The sequence below is a fragment of the Prunus dulcis genome, chromosome 4 (assembly GCF_902201215.1).
Source record: "Prunus dulcis chromosome 4, ALMONDv2, whole genome shotgun sequence".
Classification (NCBI taxonomy): domain Eukaryota; kingdom Viridiplantae; phylum Streptophyta; class Magnoliopsida; order Rosales; family Rosaceae; genus Prunus; species Prunus dulcis.
Window position 1 is genome coordinate 22,585,982 of NC_047653.1, and position 17,236 is coordinate 22,603,217.

Below are 17,236 nucleotides of genomic sequence, written 5' to 3' on the forward strand. Positions count from 1 at the left end.
GTCGCAGCATTCCCATAGACTTGCAAAAATTATTCTGAAATCGAATTATGAAATAAGAAACTGCATTGCAGCAGTGCAGTCTCTGGCCAAAAACTGCAACAAACGAAAATTACAGTGCAGTTTATGAAACAAAATCTGCTCAAATGTTAAAACAAGCATTGAATGGAAGTTAAAAATGAATATCCATTGATGAAACAATTGTATAATTTTCATTAACTTCAAAAAAGAATCATAATATACAATTAGAAGCTCTGTAGCCAATTAAAAGCAAGTAAAAATTGCAATGCAGTGTTTGCAAAAACTGCAATGCAGAAGAAATTGACTATACATTCACTAAACCACATCTAACATAAGCAATCGTCAACTGAGAAGGAATGTTCATATCACGGCCTTGCAAGTCTTCCTGTTTTGCCCAGCAACACTGCACCGACTGCATTTCAATGGCCTTGTAACTTCACCAAAAGCTTTAATCCTCTTCGTTGGTGGTCTTCTGGCTAGCCTCTTTGCAATTGGCAGAAGCACAACTCCAGCAGCTGAACCGTTGCTGTCCAAGCCTTTCCTAATATTTGGAATAGGAAAAGTAGGACTCTCATAGGCTTTTCGAAAGAAGTTAGAACTGTAGTAACTCTTTGCTAGAATTGCAGCCACAACATGCATACAAGGAAAACCATCAATTTGCCAAAGACGACAAGAACATGTCCTTTGCCCAAGATCAACCATCAAAAATAGTGCGTCTAGAATGACGAACTGCCCAAGTCCTACCACCCCCCGGACACAAAATTGTTGTCCACTTCTCCGCTTCAATTCGTCGTTGAGAATTCAATAGCATTAATTTATGTCAAATCCCTTCTATCAAAGGTAACACCAGCAAATCTCGAAATACACCAACCCAGTTATTAAACGACTCGGCTAAACTATTTGTCATCTCCCCGTAATGCATTCCTTTGAAAAAAAAGTATTGTCATAGTGATCTCTGGGCAAATCAGATATAAATGTTTTCACTTTCGAACTCCCAACAATCACCATATACTAAATAGATTGATAACATGGTCTTGGAGCAATTTCCCATAACTCGACTTTGGATACTTTGAAATCAAATTCTGCTTGAGGTGATAGTAACAGTAAGAATGAGGCCATACAGGAAACACATCCCCCATTGCATTTAACAAACCTTGATTTTGGTCTGAGAAAAAAAAAAATCATCATTCTCCCCATCGGTAGCAGCATAGCAGCCAAATGTTGAAGAAACCTTGTCCAATTCTCCTCTGTCTCAGAATCAACAACTCCAAAAGCCATAGGATAAATCCCTGCAAAACAAAACCAAAAGCACAAGTATAAGCAACAAATGGAAACTGCAATGCAGTTTATGAAAACAAATGTGCTCAAATTTTAAAGGAAACCAAAAGGCAAATCCATGATCAAAGTACTAAAACAAAGTTCAAAACACATGTAAGTCCATAAGCGGGTGTAACATTCATGATCATAGACTTGCAAATATTATTCTGAAATTGAATTATGAAACAAGAAACTGCACTGTAGTTTCTGGTCAAAACTGCAATAAACAAAAACTACAGTGCAATTTATGAACACAAATTTGCTCAAGTGTGAAAAGAAAACTGAAGGAAAAGCCATGATCAAAGTACTAAAATAGACTTGCAAAAATTATTAAGAAATCAAAAACTACAGTGCAGTTTATGGATGCTCAAAGAACAATTGACAACATACAAGCAATGTTACACAACACAATAATGCAGATCACGACAAGACGCATAAACATGCCAACTAACCCTCCAACTTCTTATTCGAACAAACAACAATCACCCGCCTCTTATCATTGTTGGCATATAAAAAATTAATTCCTATTTCAATAGCATACTTGCACAATTTCAACCAGAACTCCTCTACACCAGCGTCAAACTTCTACCCTATATGATGTATGTACCTCTCCCACTCATAAGACAACAAAGGCTTAGCACTTCCTCTCTTCGACCTGCCCAAAAATTCATTTATGTCTTCCACATACTATACTCATTGCCCCCGCATAAATCCTTAAGTAAAATTTCTACTCTTCGAATTTGATATCGAAAAATTTGCCATCATTATGTCTAAATCACTATTCATTTCTAGTAAACAACTCGAATAACTAGGCAGCGAATACCGTAACATGAAACTACCCAACTGAAAACCCCTAAACCTTAGACATAGAGTCTTCAAAACATCAACCACGGATGACTTTTCTGAAACTAAAAACATAATGGTTTCCGATTTATATGTGCCCTTGGCTATCACACAAACCTCCATTAGCCTTGCAAATGGAAACAAAACAACAAAGAAAAATAGAAAACAATTCAAATCAGTAAATAATGTAGATGAGCAGCTGTAACATTCCCATAGACTTGTAAAAAACTGCAACAAACGGAAACTACAGTGCAGTTTATGACAAAACATATGCTCAAATTTGAATAGAAACCAAAAGCAAAATCCATGTTCAAAGTCCTAAAACTAAGTTGAAAACTTATTCAAGTCCATAAGCAGTTGTAACATTACCATACACTTGCAATGCAGTTTATGAAACCAGAAACTGCACTGTAGTTTTTGCTAAAAACTGCAACAAACAGAAACGGCAATGCCAGAAAATCAAAAAACTTCGAATAGAAACCAAAAGGAAACCACGATCAAAGAACTAAACGTAAACTCCAAAAACATATAAGTCGATATAAGTCAATATCTTTTGCTTATGTTTCAACGGATTGATTGGAGTTTGAAGTTCTTGGTTTTGAGAAAGTGTGAAGGAATATTTAATTTATGTGCTTACATATGGGTTGAACTTTGTTTTCTTGTAGAAAGAACTACGTGTGGCTTGATCCCTTGGTAAGGGTATGTAGGCAACCTAGGTTAACCTAAGTGCAGCCGCAAAATAAATGGTTGAGTTATGCTTTGGAAATTATGGCTAATTGTAAAGTAAGAAGCAAATTCGTAGATTACGTTGATACGGCCCTGGTAAAGTTGAATTTGAGGCTAGAGGCCCATCTGCTAAAGTTGGGAAATATTAAACTGTGATATTTACAGGTGAAAATAATTTGGTAAACGTTTCTCAGGGGAGACTCTACCGGTTTTTCGGTAGAAGTCAAACCCCTAAAGCAGTTTTTGAACTAGGGCAAGAAGGGGTATTTTGGACAATTGTGCCGATACCTGCCAGATGTTGGTCAAGCACAGGGTTCGATATAGATTCCAAAGGGGAATTTGAGTTGTGTCCTGTCATTTTACCCTTGAAGAGTATTTCTTTGACAAGCCAAGAATGAACACCTTTGTAGGAAAATGTCTTCTTTTCTTCCTCTTCTTATAGGCTCCTCAATCCAAGACTCTAAGAGTGGAGTTGGAACAATCCGATCCTAATTCAATTTTTAATTATTAATTTATTATCGGAAAAGACTATTTTACCCCGGGAATATTTTATTGGGTCAAAAGTTGACTTTTTGCTGGAGAAGGAATTTAGGAATTTCAGTCACACTGTTGCATAGAGCACATCGAGATGAGTCCATAGACATGTAGTGGGCTCAAATCGGAGTTGTAACGAAGAAGATATGGTCCATAGAAATCCAGTGGCATAATCGTAAATTTTTTGAAGTTCAGATTTATTTTTATTTTTTTGGGTCAATGAAGTTCAGATTTCTTAAACCCAGATTTTTCTTCTCCTTCGGGAATATCACGAACAGCCATTTTCAAACTCAGTTTTCTCCTCCGTCTAGCCACCAAATCGAGTGCCACAACTTGCAAACTCTTCCTTTCTCTCTCCTATTTCCATACATAGCTACTCATTATTCTAAGCGATTAAACCAAGAAATCGATCGAAAACAGAGCCAAAACCGAGCCATTTTGGGCAGTTTCGAAACAGCAACTCCCGACACCATTTCCGGCCAATTCCGGCCGCCACAACTCAGGTAATTACAACCAAACTACTCTCCTACCTTCCCTTTGTGTTATTCCTTGAAAACCTGAGGTGAATCCATTCCACTTTCTTTGATTTCGAAACTAAATTTTCTAGGTTTTTATGAGACAGAAAGCTTCGTTCGAGGGCTTTAAAGGTGGAATTGATCGTCGAGCCAAGGTATAAAGTTACTCCCCTTGATATGCTTAATCCGCAGGTATGATTATTGGCCGGTGGTTGGAGTTTTCCGATCGCCGGAAAATTACTCAATAGACCACCGGCGGTGGCGGCGCGTTGCCGGGGTGTCAATGTTGGATTTTTGTCCTAGAATGTTTCCCAAGTCATCACAAGCACAACGGTATGCTCGGATTTCAATTTGGTTATCGTTTGGTCGTCGATCGGATATCTCATATTAGGCGTTATCCAAGTTCGATACGTTTGAACCGTTGGATCGTAATCAATTTAATATATGTTGATCTAGGTAATTCCAGGATTGTATATGATTTGATGGATCGAGAATCAAAGTCCCGAATACTCCGAAATCGTGAACCCTAGGGTTAAATAACCGTAATCATCCGATTGTGCGATCGTGATCAATCCGACCGTCCGATTTGGACCAAACTTGCAGGACATCATTATTAAAATATGTAGAACCTATAGAAACTTTCGGAGTGTTAATTGTAGGTCGTGGACCACACGGGGTCTCGGGTTGACCAATATGGGAGTTTATCGCTTAGCGAATCTCGGGTCCTTTCAGACCGTTCTAACCATCCGAAATGCTTAAGTGGGCATAGGAATGATCTTAAATTGGTGCACGCAGTTTTAGGAGACGGGGGTTGGGGTTTTTAATTAAAGATTATATTGAGCAAGATTATTAATAAAATATTATGATGGTTTAATCAGGCATACGGGTTCAGGCAAACCCGCAGGAGGGACCTTCGAAAGGTCCAGCTAGCTCGGACCAGCAGTGAGTGGACTTTTATTTTATAAATGATTTTTATGCAATTGAATTTCCTTATTTGATCTTGAATAAGTTTTATTGATTATGGCCTTCCTAGCATGATTTGTTGAAGTTAAATATCTTTGTTTATATGATGCCCAGTTGAATATGCTAAAAGGATATGGAAAGTAAAGATTAAGATATTATCGGATTGAATGGCAGCAGGATTTAAGAATAATTAATAAATAGTTTTATAAATTCTAATCTTTTTCAGAAATATGTATTTATTTTAAAAACCACCTTATGTACCCAAGGTTGCCTTTGGATTAAATGTTGCCTTTGGAATGAATGTTGCCTACGAAATAAATTGTTGCACCTTCAGTTATGATAATGTCCATGGACATAATAGTTGCCTTCGGTTTAGTCAGTGCGCTTGACAGTTGCCCCACGAGTTTCGGGGACGCTTGGACCGTGGGAGCGAGGATTGCGGATCAAGTGGACTAAAGGTCTCCTGAATCCTGCGAGATTGCGGCTCGGGTCGACCTTGTATTACTGAGACCTGCGAGGACGTGTCACAAATTGTGACACGAGGAATTGACGGATATCAGGAATTGACGACATATAAGGAATTGACGGATATCAGGAATTGACGGAAATAAATGGGTACACTTAGGTGGTAGTTTTAAATTGATTTCAATGCTTTTAAGAGAGTTTTATCGACCATGAGTATGATTGGCATATACGTATATAAATATATGAATGCATTGATTTCAGTACGAATATAATGAAGAGGATAATTCAGTTTTGCATAACTATTTTTACAGTGGGGTTAGTATGTTCATATGCTATTTTCTAAACCTGTATTTTTGTCCACTCACATTTTTGAATGTTTTGCGCCCCCAGGCAATAGAAGTGCACCAGAGCTCCACCATTGGGCAGATTCCACACTCCGTTCCACTCTCCCTCTTATATAGAATTATCTTTTGAATCAAATTGTTCTGTTGTATATTCTTGAATTAGTTGCTCTGATGATTGCCCTAGGACTTTCTGTGTAGCCTGAGGCCATTTAGTTTATCAAAACTGTTTGGATGTAAATTGGAAGCATGTTGGCAGTTGAGATATTTATATATATGCTTTGTTGACATGCCGAAATTTTTGGAAATGATCAAATTACAAGGAAGGCTCTGTCTTTCGGCAGAAGTCAAATTTGTAATAAACTTGAATTTTAACTAGAAGGGTAATTTAGTCATTGTGCCCGGCACCCGCCAAGTGTCGGACACGCACAAGGTTCGGCTCGAATTTCAAAGTGGAATTTGGGTCGGGTCCTGTTAGGAGTCCTTTACCTCACCACCCCAAAATGGACTAGAGATGAAGAGAAATCATCCTAGAGAGAACTTAGGTGATAGCCTTTCTCTAGGTTGGACCAATTTTTGGCTAAGAAAGATGAGAGGGAGGATGTCTCTCCTACACATCAAAAACCCAAGAGTGGAATGCCAAAAACCCAAACTAGGTTTTGAGTCATCTTTTGGCTTTTATAAGAAAAGCAGAGAGAGAGAGAGAGAATCCCTTCCTCATGACCAGCCAAGGTGGAGAGTGGGCTCATGTTGGGTCTTGTGGATTTTATGTTGTCATACAACACTTGTCCATGGGCCCAATAGGCTTTTTGAGTAATTTTCCTTTTCCTTTAAATGATACTTAAAGCCCAATCCAAATTCTTATGTCAAAGTTAATTCCATAATTAACTCTTAAATATGAATTATGATTTAACTCTTAAATCATTATTATAATCTTTCTAATTTGATTTGGTCAAACTATTTGACTGGGTCAATTGCTTTGGTCAAACATGTTGACTTTGACTTGACCATTGACTTTTGACTCCTAGTTTCTTTTCTCTTCATTTGTACCTCTAATCTCATTTCTCGATGTGCGATCCATAGGTTCCTTTTAGCAAGGTAGTAGGTTGACTCAACTTCTCTGAGTTGACTTGTGAATTGAATCTCACTATTTAATTCTTTCTATTAATGAAGGTTAATAATGATTAAACCTTTTAGGACTCCCACAAACCATGGTTGATGCCTAGCAGCATGTCATGGTTATTCAAGCTAAATAGGGTATAGGGAAGAACCTATTCAAATTGGAATGACCGTGTGCAATTGAATCCTTCTCTTGTATAATACTCCTTATTCACATTATTAGAAAATGGAATCTAGTGTCGAATAATCTATTGTGAATTATTCCTTTATATGATTATCCTAGTAAGATTTGAAGACTTCTTCTTTCAAATCTCACTACTGTGCTCAGAGATTTGATTAATCATATCATTGGAGCATTCTTTCTCTTTATTGAGAATAGAGATTCCTTATTGTACATTCATTTGCCGCCATGACTTTATTGAGAGTCCTAAACACTTTTAGGTCATGTCTTCTACAATACAACTATATAGTGCCCTCAAAGATAAACAATATAGCAACAAAACATCTATGATGTCTCAGGTCTAAGGATTAGTTTGCACCATTGCAATGTATGAGTTCTAGGTTGACATGTGAGTAAAGACTTCCATTCTAGAACTCATATATTTGATCGCGTTTAGTGTACTTGTTCTCTTGCAAGCACCTCCACATATATCTTGGTGTCAGTACACTTAATGACTTGAAACCTTGTCATTTTCTACATATAGAGAAGATACTGTATGTACTAGTCTTAGTGGAATATCAATGTCCAAATGATACTTCTAGGACCAGGAATATATTTAGAATTATGGACCATGATAAGTCTCAATGTATGCAATCTCATTTACATAGTTCTCATGTACACTTATATATTCTTAGGATTGTAGATGTTTTACTGTTATGATAATATATCAAATATCATGGTTGAAAACAACCGGTCTTGCCTATGAATAACTTAATAAGTCATTACATAAGATTTCCTTAACATTAATTATCGTATAATTAGTTGGCTTTAAAGGCATACTACTTACACACATTGTTTACCACCTCTCTAATAGAGGTAGGCTCCACCTCCATTAGAGAGGTGATGCACAATGTGGTATAGAAATATGGTATGCTACCTAGAATTACCCTTTTAAAAGGCTCTTCTTTGATGGATTTTGTCGCTCTAATACGCTTACGTTTGATTAGGGTTGAATATGGTGAGTAGGGTGTATTTATTAAGATTACATTTGTTTCACAATTCAATATATCCTTTTTGGTCATTTTATATTAGGGTAAATTTATAATTCAATAAATAATTTGATAATAGGGTATACTAAGTTAATTTCAGGGTTCGTTTAACAACACCTTAATTATAATCAACATGCTAACCCCTTCGTTTAAAAGGTAATTGTTTGAAAACCACTTGAAAACCTTTTATATATTCGTACATAAAAAAAGGAATAACAAGAGTTATCAAGTAAAGATAATAAGCTCCAAATCAACAAGGTTAAAATTCCAAAAGTCAAATGAAGAACAAAGAAACAAAATTTGAAAGGTAATTGTTTCCACATCAATCATATCCAATCTCAATCATAATTTAAAATTCATGAAACAATCGATCTCAAAAGATAAATAATGAACTCAAGTCAAATACAAAACTCCATTCATAAATCAACTGATACATGTATAACTCTCCACCTAAGAGTACCCATAGGAAAGTTGGCCGACCCTCTGCACACAAACTGAGCAGGGTGGCAAGGAACTATCTTGGCAACTACACATGAAGAACAAATCAACATGTGCATGCAATAATCTTGGCAACTGCATATGAAGAACGTATCGATGCATGTACAGGCATATCATGGCAATCGCACGTATACGTAACACATGTGTACACATGCGGACATATATCCTGGCAACCGCACATGCAGAGCCAATCGGCATGTGCGGGCATATCTTGTAACCACACATGTCGAGTGTCCCTGATACACGTGTGGGCATGTCATACACGCGTAGACGGTTCCAAAAACAAGAGGGTAAAATAACCACATCCGAAGGCAACTCAATATCTCGAAGGCAACTTGAAATGCGTACTTAAGTGGGTTTGAAAAGAATTTTCTAGAAACTTAAACCAAATCATTTCAAAAGCCTTACACAAACTAATCTCAAACAAAGTACGGCTAAACAAGCCATCTCACAAACTCAAAAGCAAAGTTTTCCTAATCCTTTCTCAACCCAACTCATGAGTGTATACATGCGTAAACTGTCACACCCCGGACCGGCTCCGCCGTAGCAGGATATTGTCCGCTTTGGGCCTGGCTACATTCTCCCTAGCCCGCACGGTTTTGTTTCTGGGAGCTCACGAAGCAACTTTCCAGGGTGGTCACCCATCCTGGGATTGCTCCAGCCTCCAACTCGCTTAACTTTGGAGTTCTTACGAACCCAAAGCCAGTGAGCTCCCAAAAGGCCTCCCACTATATGGATGCGAGGTGTGCCATATAAGGCACATCACCCCCTCTCCGTTTGGTCGATGTGGGATCTCACATAAACCATGCATCTCTAGTCATAAATCAATTTATAACTCATATAAAGCTTTGGAAACTCAAAAAATTATAACCAAAAAGTGACAAAATTTTCCAAAGTACCTTATGCAAAACCACCATCAAAATCAAAAGATAGTAAAAGTAGGCATTCGTGAACCTCTCTAGAAATTACAGGCATATAAGCACCAATACCTTACTTAAAACCTGCATAAATCGAGTAGAAAGTATTCGTTTTCGACTTGGAAATTATGATAGAGTATGATTGAAAGTTGGAATGATTGGTTAAAGGTACAAGCCATAAATATATAGCTATATAATACATGAATGCTAGATAAATGAGTACATGTACTAGAATTTATGTATCGCCCAGTGGCGAACTAAGTACAAGGCTACACTGGGTGATACATAGTAAGTTAAGCAAAAACAAAAGCTTATTGAATATTATCGATTAAAATTTATAGATCGTTTTGTTTGAAAAAAATAATTAAACCTAACACAATTAAAATAACACAAAACATAATTTTAACACAGAGACTCCTAACCAATATTGAAAAAAATCACCTCTTCCACCTCACATTAATATATCTTCCTCCTTTTTGGCCCAAAAAAGCAATGAATTTTTGTCTGATTTTTTTCAACATAGGTTGGAAGAGTTATTGTAAACTACATAGTACAAACGAATAATATGACCACGCCCATGCCCTCCACCTCTTCCACCAACCTATATTTTAGGGTTTCAAATGACACTGACCTCACCTCACATTAAGATGAGATTTTTCTTTGGTTTGGTTGTTTGAAACCAAGGGTTCAAAAATATATGGTCATTTCACATCTTATCGATGGGACATGAAATCCTCAATTGCCTAGATTATTGGAGGTAAACGCATGGCAGTGCAAAGAAAACAACTATTCTCTATTTACCCAAAAAAAAAGACAAGCTGTAAGAAAAGAAGATATATCAGAATCCAATAGAGAACATTTTGGGTCAGAGTCTAGTCAATTCACATTGAAAAAGCCAAACAGAAACTATTTACAAGAAGGCCATAACTCATCGGGTTGTAGCTTCCTTTTTCATTTTTTTTTCTAACCACTATCAAGCCGGGTCAGAGTCGGTTTCAATAAAAGTTGTTGTCTGCACATGTGTGGCAACTGAGTTCATATTTTGATTGTGATATTGGGTTTTTTTTTTATGCCTGTTTGTCTGACTTTTTGCACAGGGGTGGTCCATGTTTGTCTAACTTTTTGCAGAGTTTGTATTATGTTCAAATGCTGAAATTGTTTGATTAACAATTAGTGGGAGCCTTCGTTGTTTTCTTGCATTTGTACCTTGGAAGTTTATTGCATGTGTTGTTTTTTGTTTGTATGTGTAGAAGTTAATAGCTTGTGTACATATGTATTTATTATAGAAGTGAATAGTTTATTGTCATGTCTGTTATAACTATATGCATAGTAAGTTAAGCAAAAACAAAAGTTTATTGAATATTATCGATTAAAATTTATAGATCGTTTCGTTTGGAAAAAATAATTAAACCTAACACAATTAAAATAACACAAAACATAATTTTAACACAGAAACTCCAAATCAATATTGAAAAAAATCACCTTTTCCACCTCACATTAATCCAAAAAAGGTCAAAAAAATCTTTGTAGGGTTATTGTAGGGTTATGTAAGGTCAAAAAAATCAATTTGGGTTCTCCATTGGACTTTGATATATCTTGCTCCTTTCTGGCACAAAAAAGCAATGAATTTTTGTCTGATTTTTTTCAATATAGGTTGGAAGAGTTATTGTAAACTACATAGTACAAACGAATAATATGACCACGCCCAGGCCCTCCACCACTTCCACCGTACCTATATTTTAGGGTTTCAAATGACACTGACCTCACCTTACATTAAGATGAGTTTTTTCTTTGGTTTGGTTGTTTGAAACCAAGGATTCAAAAATATATGGTCATTTCACATCTTATCGGTGGGACATCAAATCCTCAATTGCCTAGATTATTGGATGTAAACGCATGGCAACAATTGCAAAGAAAATAACTATTCTCTATTTACCCCAAAAAAAAAAACTAGTTGTAAGAAAAGAAGATATATCAGAATCCAATGGAGAACATCTTGGGTCAGAGTCTAGTCAATTCACATTGAAAAAGCCAAACTGAAACTATTTACAAGAAGGCCATGACTCATGGGGTTGTAGCTTCCTTTTTCAATTTTTTTTTTAACCACTATCAAGCCCGATTAGAGTCGATTACAATAAAAGTTGTTGTCTGCACATGTGTGGTAGCTGAGTTCATATTTTGATAATGATATTGATTTTCTTTATGCGTGTTTGTCTTACTTTTTGCATAGGTGTGGTCCGTGTTTATCTAACTTTTTGTAGAGTTTGTATCATATTCAAATGCTGAAATTGTTTGATTAACAATTGGTGGGAGCCTTCGTTGTTTTCTTGCATTTGTTCCTTGGAAGTTTACTGCATGTGTTGTTGTTTGTTTGTGTGTGTAGAAGTTAATAGCTTGTGTATATATGTATTTATTATAGAAGTGAATAGTTTATTGTTAGGTCTGTTATTACTATATGCATAGTAAGTTAAGCAAAAACAAAAGCTTACTGAATATTATCCGCTAATACTCTTAGATCGTTTTGTTTGGAAAAAATAATTAAACCTAACAAATTAAAATAACACAAAACATAATTTTAACACAGACTCCTAACCAATATTGAAAAAAATCACCTCTTCCACTTCACATTAATCTAAAAAAGGTCAAAAAATATATGTAAAGCTATGTAAGGTCAAAAAAATCAATCTGGGTTCTCCATTGGACTTTGATATATCTTCCTCCTTTTTGGCACAAAAAAAAGCAATGAATTTTTGTCTGATTTTTTTCAACATAGGTTGGAAGAGTTATTGTAAACTACATAGTACAAACGAATAATATGACCATGCCCATGCCCTCCACCTCTTCCACCGAACCTATATTTTAGGGTTTCAGATGACTCTGACCTCACCTCACATTAAGATGAGATTTTTCTTTGGTTTGGTTTTTTGAAGCCAAGGTTCAAAAACATATTGTCATTTCACATCTTATCGGTGGGACATCAAATCCTCAATTGCCTAGATCATTGGATGTAAACGCATGGCAGCAATTACAAAGGAAACAACTATTCTCTATTTATCACCACACAAAAAAACTAGCTATAAGACAAGATGATATATCAGAATCCAATGGAGAACATCTTGGGTCAGAGTCTAGTCAACTCACATTGAAAAAGCCAAACTAAAACTATTTACAAGAAGACCATGATTCATGGGGTTGTAGCTTCATTTTTTATTTTATTTTTCTAACCATTATCGAGCACAAGGCAAGACACATGACCCATGAACCCCCCCTTCCCTCCCCCAACACATCTCCTTTTGAATTGGCCTTGTCCTCCACACTAGGAAGCAAAATCGTATGTCACACTAATTAATCACAATTACTGTTTATAGCTATTTGAGTACGTAAAACCCCACATCAGGAAACAAACTGAGGAGGTGGATATATGACAAGTTCAAATGCACTAAATGTGGCCAAGAGGGCCACAACAAGAAAACATGTGGGACATCCTAAAAAAAAAAGTATTAGTTCAGTTTGGTTTGCAGCATCAAAGTGCTCAAGTTATTAAAAAGGTGATGTACTTAATTCAATACTAATCTTGTGATTTGGTTTGCAGCCTCAAAGTGCTCAAGTTAGGCAAAGGATACCAAAGTTAAATGTTACTTTTTGTCATTTGTAGTTTTTTTTGTTTTTTTCATATTAGGGTTACTATTATATTATGCCAATTTTTTATAATATTTTTCATTATCTAATTAGGTTACAAGAGGAGGCAAGATGAGGCAAGCAAGTTCAACTTCAAGAGTTCATTCACAACCTCGAAGTTCAGCTACAAGGGTTAATTCACAACTTCCACGTTCAACTCCAAGTTCGCAGCCTTCTTCATCAAAGCAGCAGTTTCCAACTTCACAGCCTTCTTCATAACAACAAGTCTTAGGACCACCACTCCAAAAAAGAAGACTGAAGTCTCTAGCTAAAAAGGGATGACCATAAAGAGTTTGATAGGAAATTGAAAGAAGAAATGGTTTAGGATGTCAGCTTTTGATATGAATTTGGATGGTAGTTAACATATACATTGGTTTAGATAGTTTTTGATGTTGGATAACTGATAGAAATTGATAGGTTTTGATGTGAATTTGGATTATAGTTTTTTATAGGAAATTGGAAGAAAAAATGGTTTAAATTGGTAGTTTTTGCAGTGACTTTATATGGGAGCTTTTGATGTGAACTAAAGTTCTTAAGATGGCATTTTGTATAAGAACTTATGTTGTTCATGAATCAGTCAAACTAGTGGGAATGGATATTGTTCAGGTTGATATTTTTCTTGTTTAAGCATTTGGGAAACCAAGCATTTGATATTGTTCATGTTGTTTAGGTTTTTAAGTATTTCAGATCATTGGATTTGGGATAATTGAATTTACCTTATTGGGATCATTGCATTCTTCTTTTTTTACCTCCATTTATAACAAACACCTAATTAGTTGCAAGGCTTTACATCACATTTTCAAATCTAAATAGATTTCATTCATTACCATAGGATGTACTTTGAACAACCATTGTCATACCCTAAATACAGCCACTGCTAAGCCCTAAATACATCCACCTACATCAACCTACAATGGCCTTTCATCCCAAAATAAAAAACACAGACCCCAACTTACAATTCCTTCAACCGCAAAATAACACATCCCAAACTACACAGACTCCATTCCCTAACATCCCAAAGCTTTTTCTCATGCCAAAAACATATAAAAATAAACCCATGATAGAACCAGCACAATCCAAAGCTTTTTCTCCCTTTATAGAACGTCACGCAGTTGCTCCTCTAGAGATTCCACGTGATTAACCAGCCTAGCCACGACTTGGTCGTCCTCTCCTTCAATTGGTGCTTCAAACCTTGCTTCTTCTCTTTAGTTAGCCATCGTTATGGACTCTTTAAATCAGATGCTTGCTATTATGAAATGGAATAAATGGATATCTAGCAAATTTCTCTTATATAAAGCAGTTAAAGGTGCCAAAAACCAAAGAAAATAATAGGGAAAGTGATGCAAATCGAAAGAAGTAGGTAGGTGGGTTAGGGCGAAGGGGGAGCATTTTGACAATTTTAACCTTGCGTGTGATCTCACCTGACTAGATTTGACAACCTTTATGTTAGATTTCTTAAATACATGTTCAAGATCTTTAACACAATCTGAAATACGTAAAGACATAAAAACATACCTGGAGCCATCTTCCTTAAGTATACGATCTCTAAACTCATCCAATCGTAGCAGCAACAATCCTAACAAGAATAGGAACAGCTCAAAACTTCTGCTCTCTCTCAGAATCTATTTCATCTCTCTCTTTATGATGAGAATAGGGTTAGAGAACGTGTCTGATGAGAGCATCTATACTCATCAACGAGGGTTGACTTGACTAATCTTTCAAACCCACCTTATCGGTTCACACAAAAAAGGAAATAAATAGGACCCCTTAATAGGCTTCAAAACCCTTCCTTATTTCACAAGGTTTTGGGTCTCAAGGTATAACTTAATTTAAACTCTTATCAAAACTGATATAACTCAATATCTAGTGTCACATCCTGGGATCAGCTTCGCCGTAGCACTATATTGTTTGGTTTGGGCCTCCCTCTCTGCCCTCACGGTTTTGTTTCTATGAACTCAAGAGCAACTGACTAGTGGGTCATCCATCCTGGGATTGCTCTAACCCAAACTCGCTTAACTTCGAAGTTCTCATGACTCCAAAGCCAATGAACTCCCAAAAAGCCTCGTGCTATATGGAGGCGGGCATGTACATATAAGCACATCACCTCCTCTCCGTTGGTCGATGTGGGATGTTATAATCCACCCCCCTTAGGGGCCCAACGTCCTCGTCGGCACACTCGCACCATACGGCAGAGTGCTCTGATACCAAATTGTCACATCCCGGGATTGACTCCGTCGTAGCACGATATTGTTCGCTTTGGGCCCCCCCTCTCTGCCCTTACAGTTTTGTTTCTGGGAACTCATGAGTAACTTCCCAGTGGGTCACCCATCCTAGGATTACATCTAGTGCACCGATCTAAATAGGAAAACATAACATTCTCCCACTAGATCAAGCACTAGAGCACTAAGCTTCTGTATTTTGAAAGGTTTGATAATCTTTGTTGGCCATGAGTTTAAAACAGTTAAGTCCTTTCCCTCAAGCTACAGTGAAAAGTGATTAGAAAAAATGAACTATAGACAAGTACTGCTCTCTTTACTAAAAACAGGCCATCTATAATCACATAATGCAATCTCAAAACACATGAAGCACCTACAACGCGAACCTTAATATGTACTGATCCTTAATGTGAATCTTTATGCTTTTCAGTACAAGTGCCCCTTTACGACTTAGCAAGAGTCAATCCGCAATGTTATTAAAACAATAGTATCTCAAAAGAGACCATAAACTTACATGCATAAACAAAATCGCATAATAAGTTTAAACAGCTAAATAGTCAAAATGGAAGAATTTATTCAATAATAAATAAAACTGTAAACCAAAATAACATCCTTAAATGCAAATCGCTCAATCCAAAAAACAACAAAATAAACAAACTATTAAAATATCATAATGAGAACAAGACTCCCACTAGATTGCAGCATCAAAGCTAGGAAATAATCCCATGCTCTCAACATGTCTCAGAAAAGCTTCTAAAGGCAAAAAATTTGTGAACTGTTCTAAAATCATATCTTGAGTTCTGATATGATCAAACCTGACTAGTTTGTCCACTACCTTCTCCCTCACTATTAAATATTTTCTGTCAATATGCTGAAGTCCAGACGACATCTTATTGTTTATGCAGTGAAAAACAGCCGCCGTGTTGTCATTATATATCTGTATTGGTCTAGAAATCGAGTCCACCACCTTCATGTCTTTAATAAAATTCCTTAGCCATACTGCATGAGAAGTGGCTTCATAGCAAGCTAACCTATGTATTCTGAAAACATAGTTGAACTCCTAACACTAGATTGTTTAGCACTCTTCCAAGCAACAGCTGCTCCTGTCACCTTGAAAAGAAAACCTGAAGTAGAGATCTAATCATCCTCAGCTTTTCCAAGATTCGCATCAGCATAACCAACGAGCTCTAAATTCTTTGTGCGTCTGTAAATCAACATATAAGCCTTTGTTCTCTGTAGGTACTTTAGAATCTTCTTTCCAGCTATCCAATGTTGCATTCCTGGATTTGACTGAAATCTCCCCATGTTGATGATGCACAAGGCTAGGTCTGGCCTTGTACACACTTGTGCATACATAATGCTTCCAACCAGAGAAGCGTATGACTTGTTCCTCATCTCCTCTTCTTCTTCTTTATTCTTGGGGCAATGCTCCTTCTTTAAATCTCCTTTTGCTAATGGAACTTTCTGTCCAGAACACATACTCATGTCAAAACGCTTGAGTATCCTCTCAATTTATGTTTCTGTGATAGGCCTAGGAGGCCTTGAGCTTGATCTCTCTGAATTTCAACTCCCAACACAAAAGTAACTTCTCCCAAATCCTTCATCTCAAAATTGTTTGAAAGTAGCTCTGTAGTGTCCTTCAGTAAATTGTGGTCATTTGTAGCCAAAAGTATCTTGTTGACATATAGCACCAAAAAAATAAATTGACACCCTCACTTCTTTAGATAAATGCATTGATCGGCTATGTTCTCTATAAAACCATAAGATGAAACAGTTTGGTGAAATTTGAAATACCACATCTTGCTTGCTTGCTTCAGTCCATAAATTGTCTTGCCAAGTTTGCAAACCATACGCACTTTTCCCTCCTTTGCAAACCC

General features: G+C 36.6%; 1 protein-coding gene across 1 annotated transcript; it reads right to left on the reverse strand.

Moving 5' to 3' along the window:
- Positions 1-378: 378 nt before the first annotated feature.
- LOC117625626 lies at positions 379-14,668 on the reverse strand. Its single transcript, XM_034357157.1, has 3 exons — positions 14,659-14,668; positions 1,250-1,307; positions 379-700 (listed from the first exon to the last, which is right to left on the reverse strand). The coding sequence occupies exons 1-3, from the start codon at positions 14,666-14,668 to the stop codon at positions 379-381; spliced, it is 390 nt and encodes a 129-aa protein (XP_034213048.1).
- Between the last annotated feature and the right edge of the window lie 2,568 nt (positions 14,669-17,236).

Coding starts and splice junctions, on each gene's coding strand:
- LOC117625626 (XM_034357157.1), bottom strand. Junction 701..1,249: donor ACAGAGGAGAATTGGACAAG/GTTTCTTCAACA, acceptor TCTTGGGCAAAG/GACATGTTCTTGTCGTCTTT.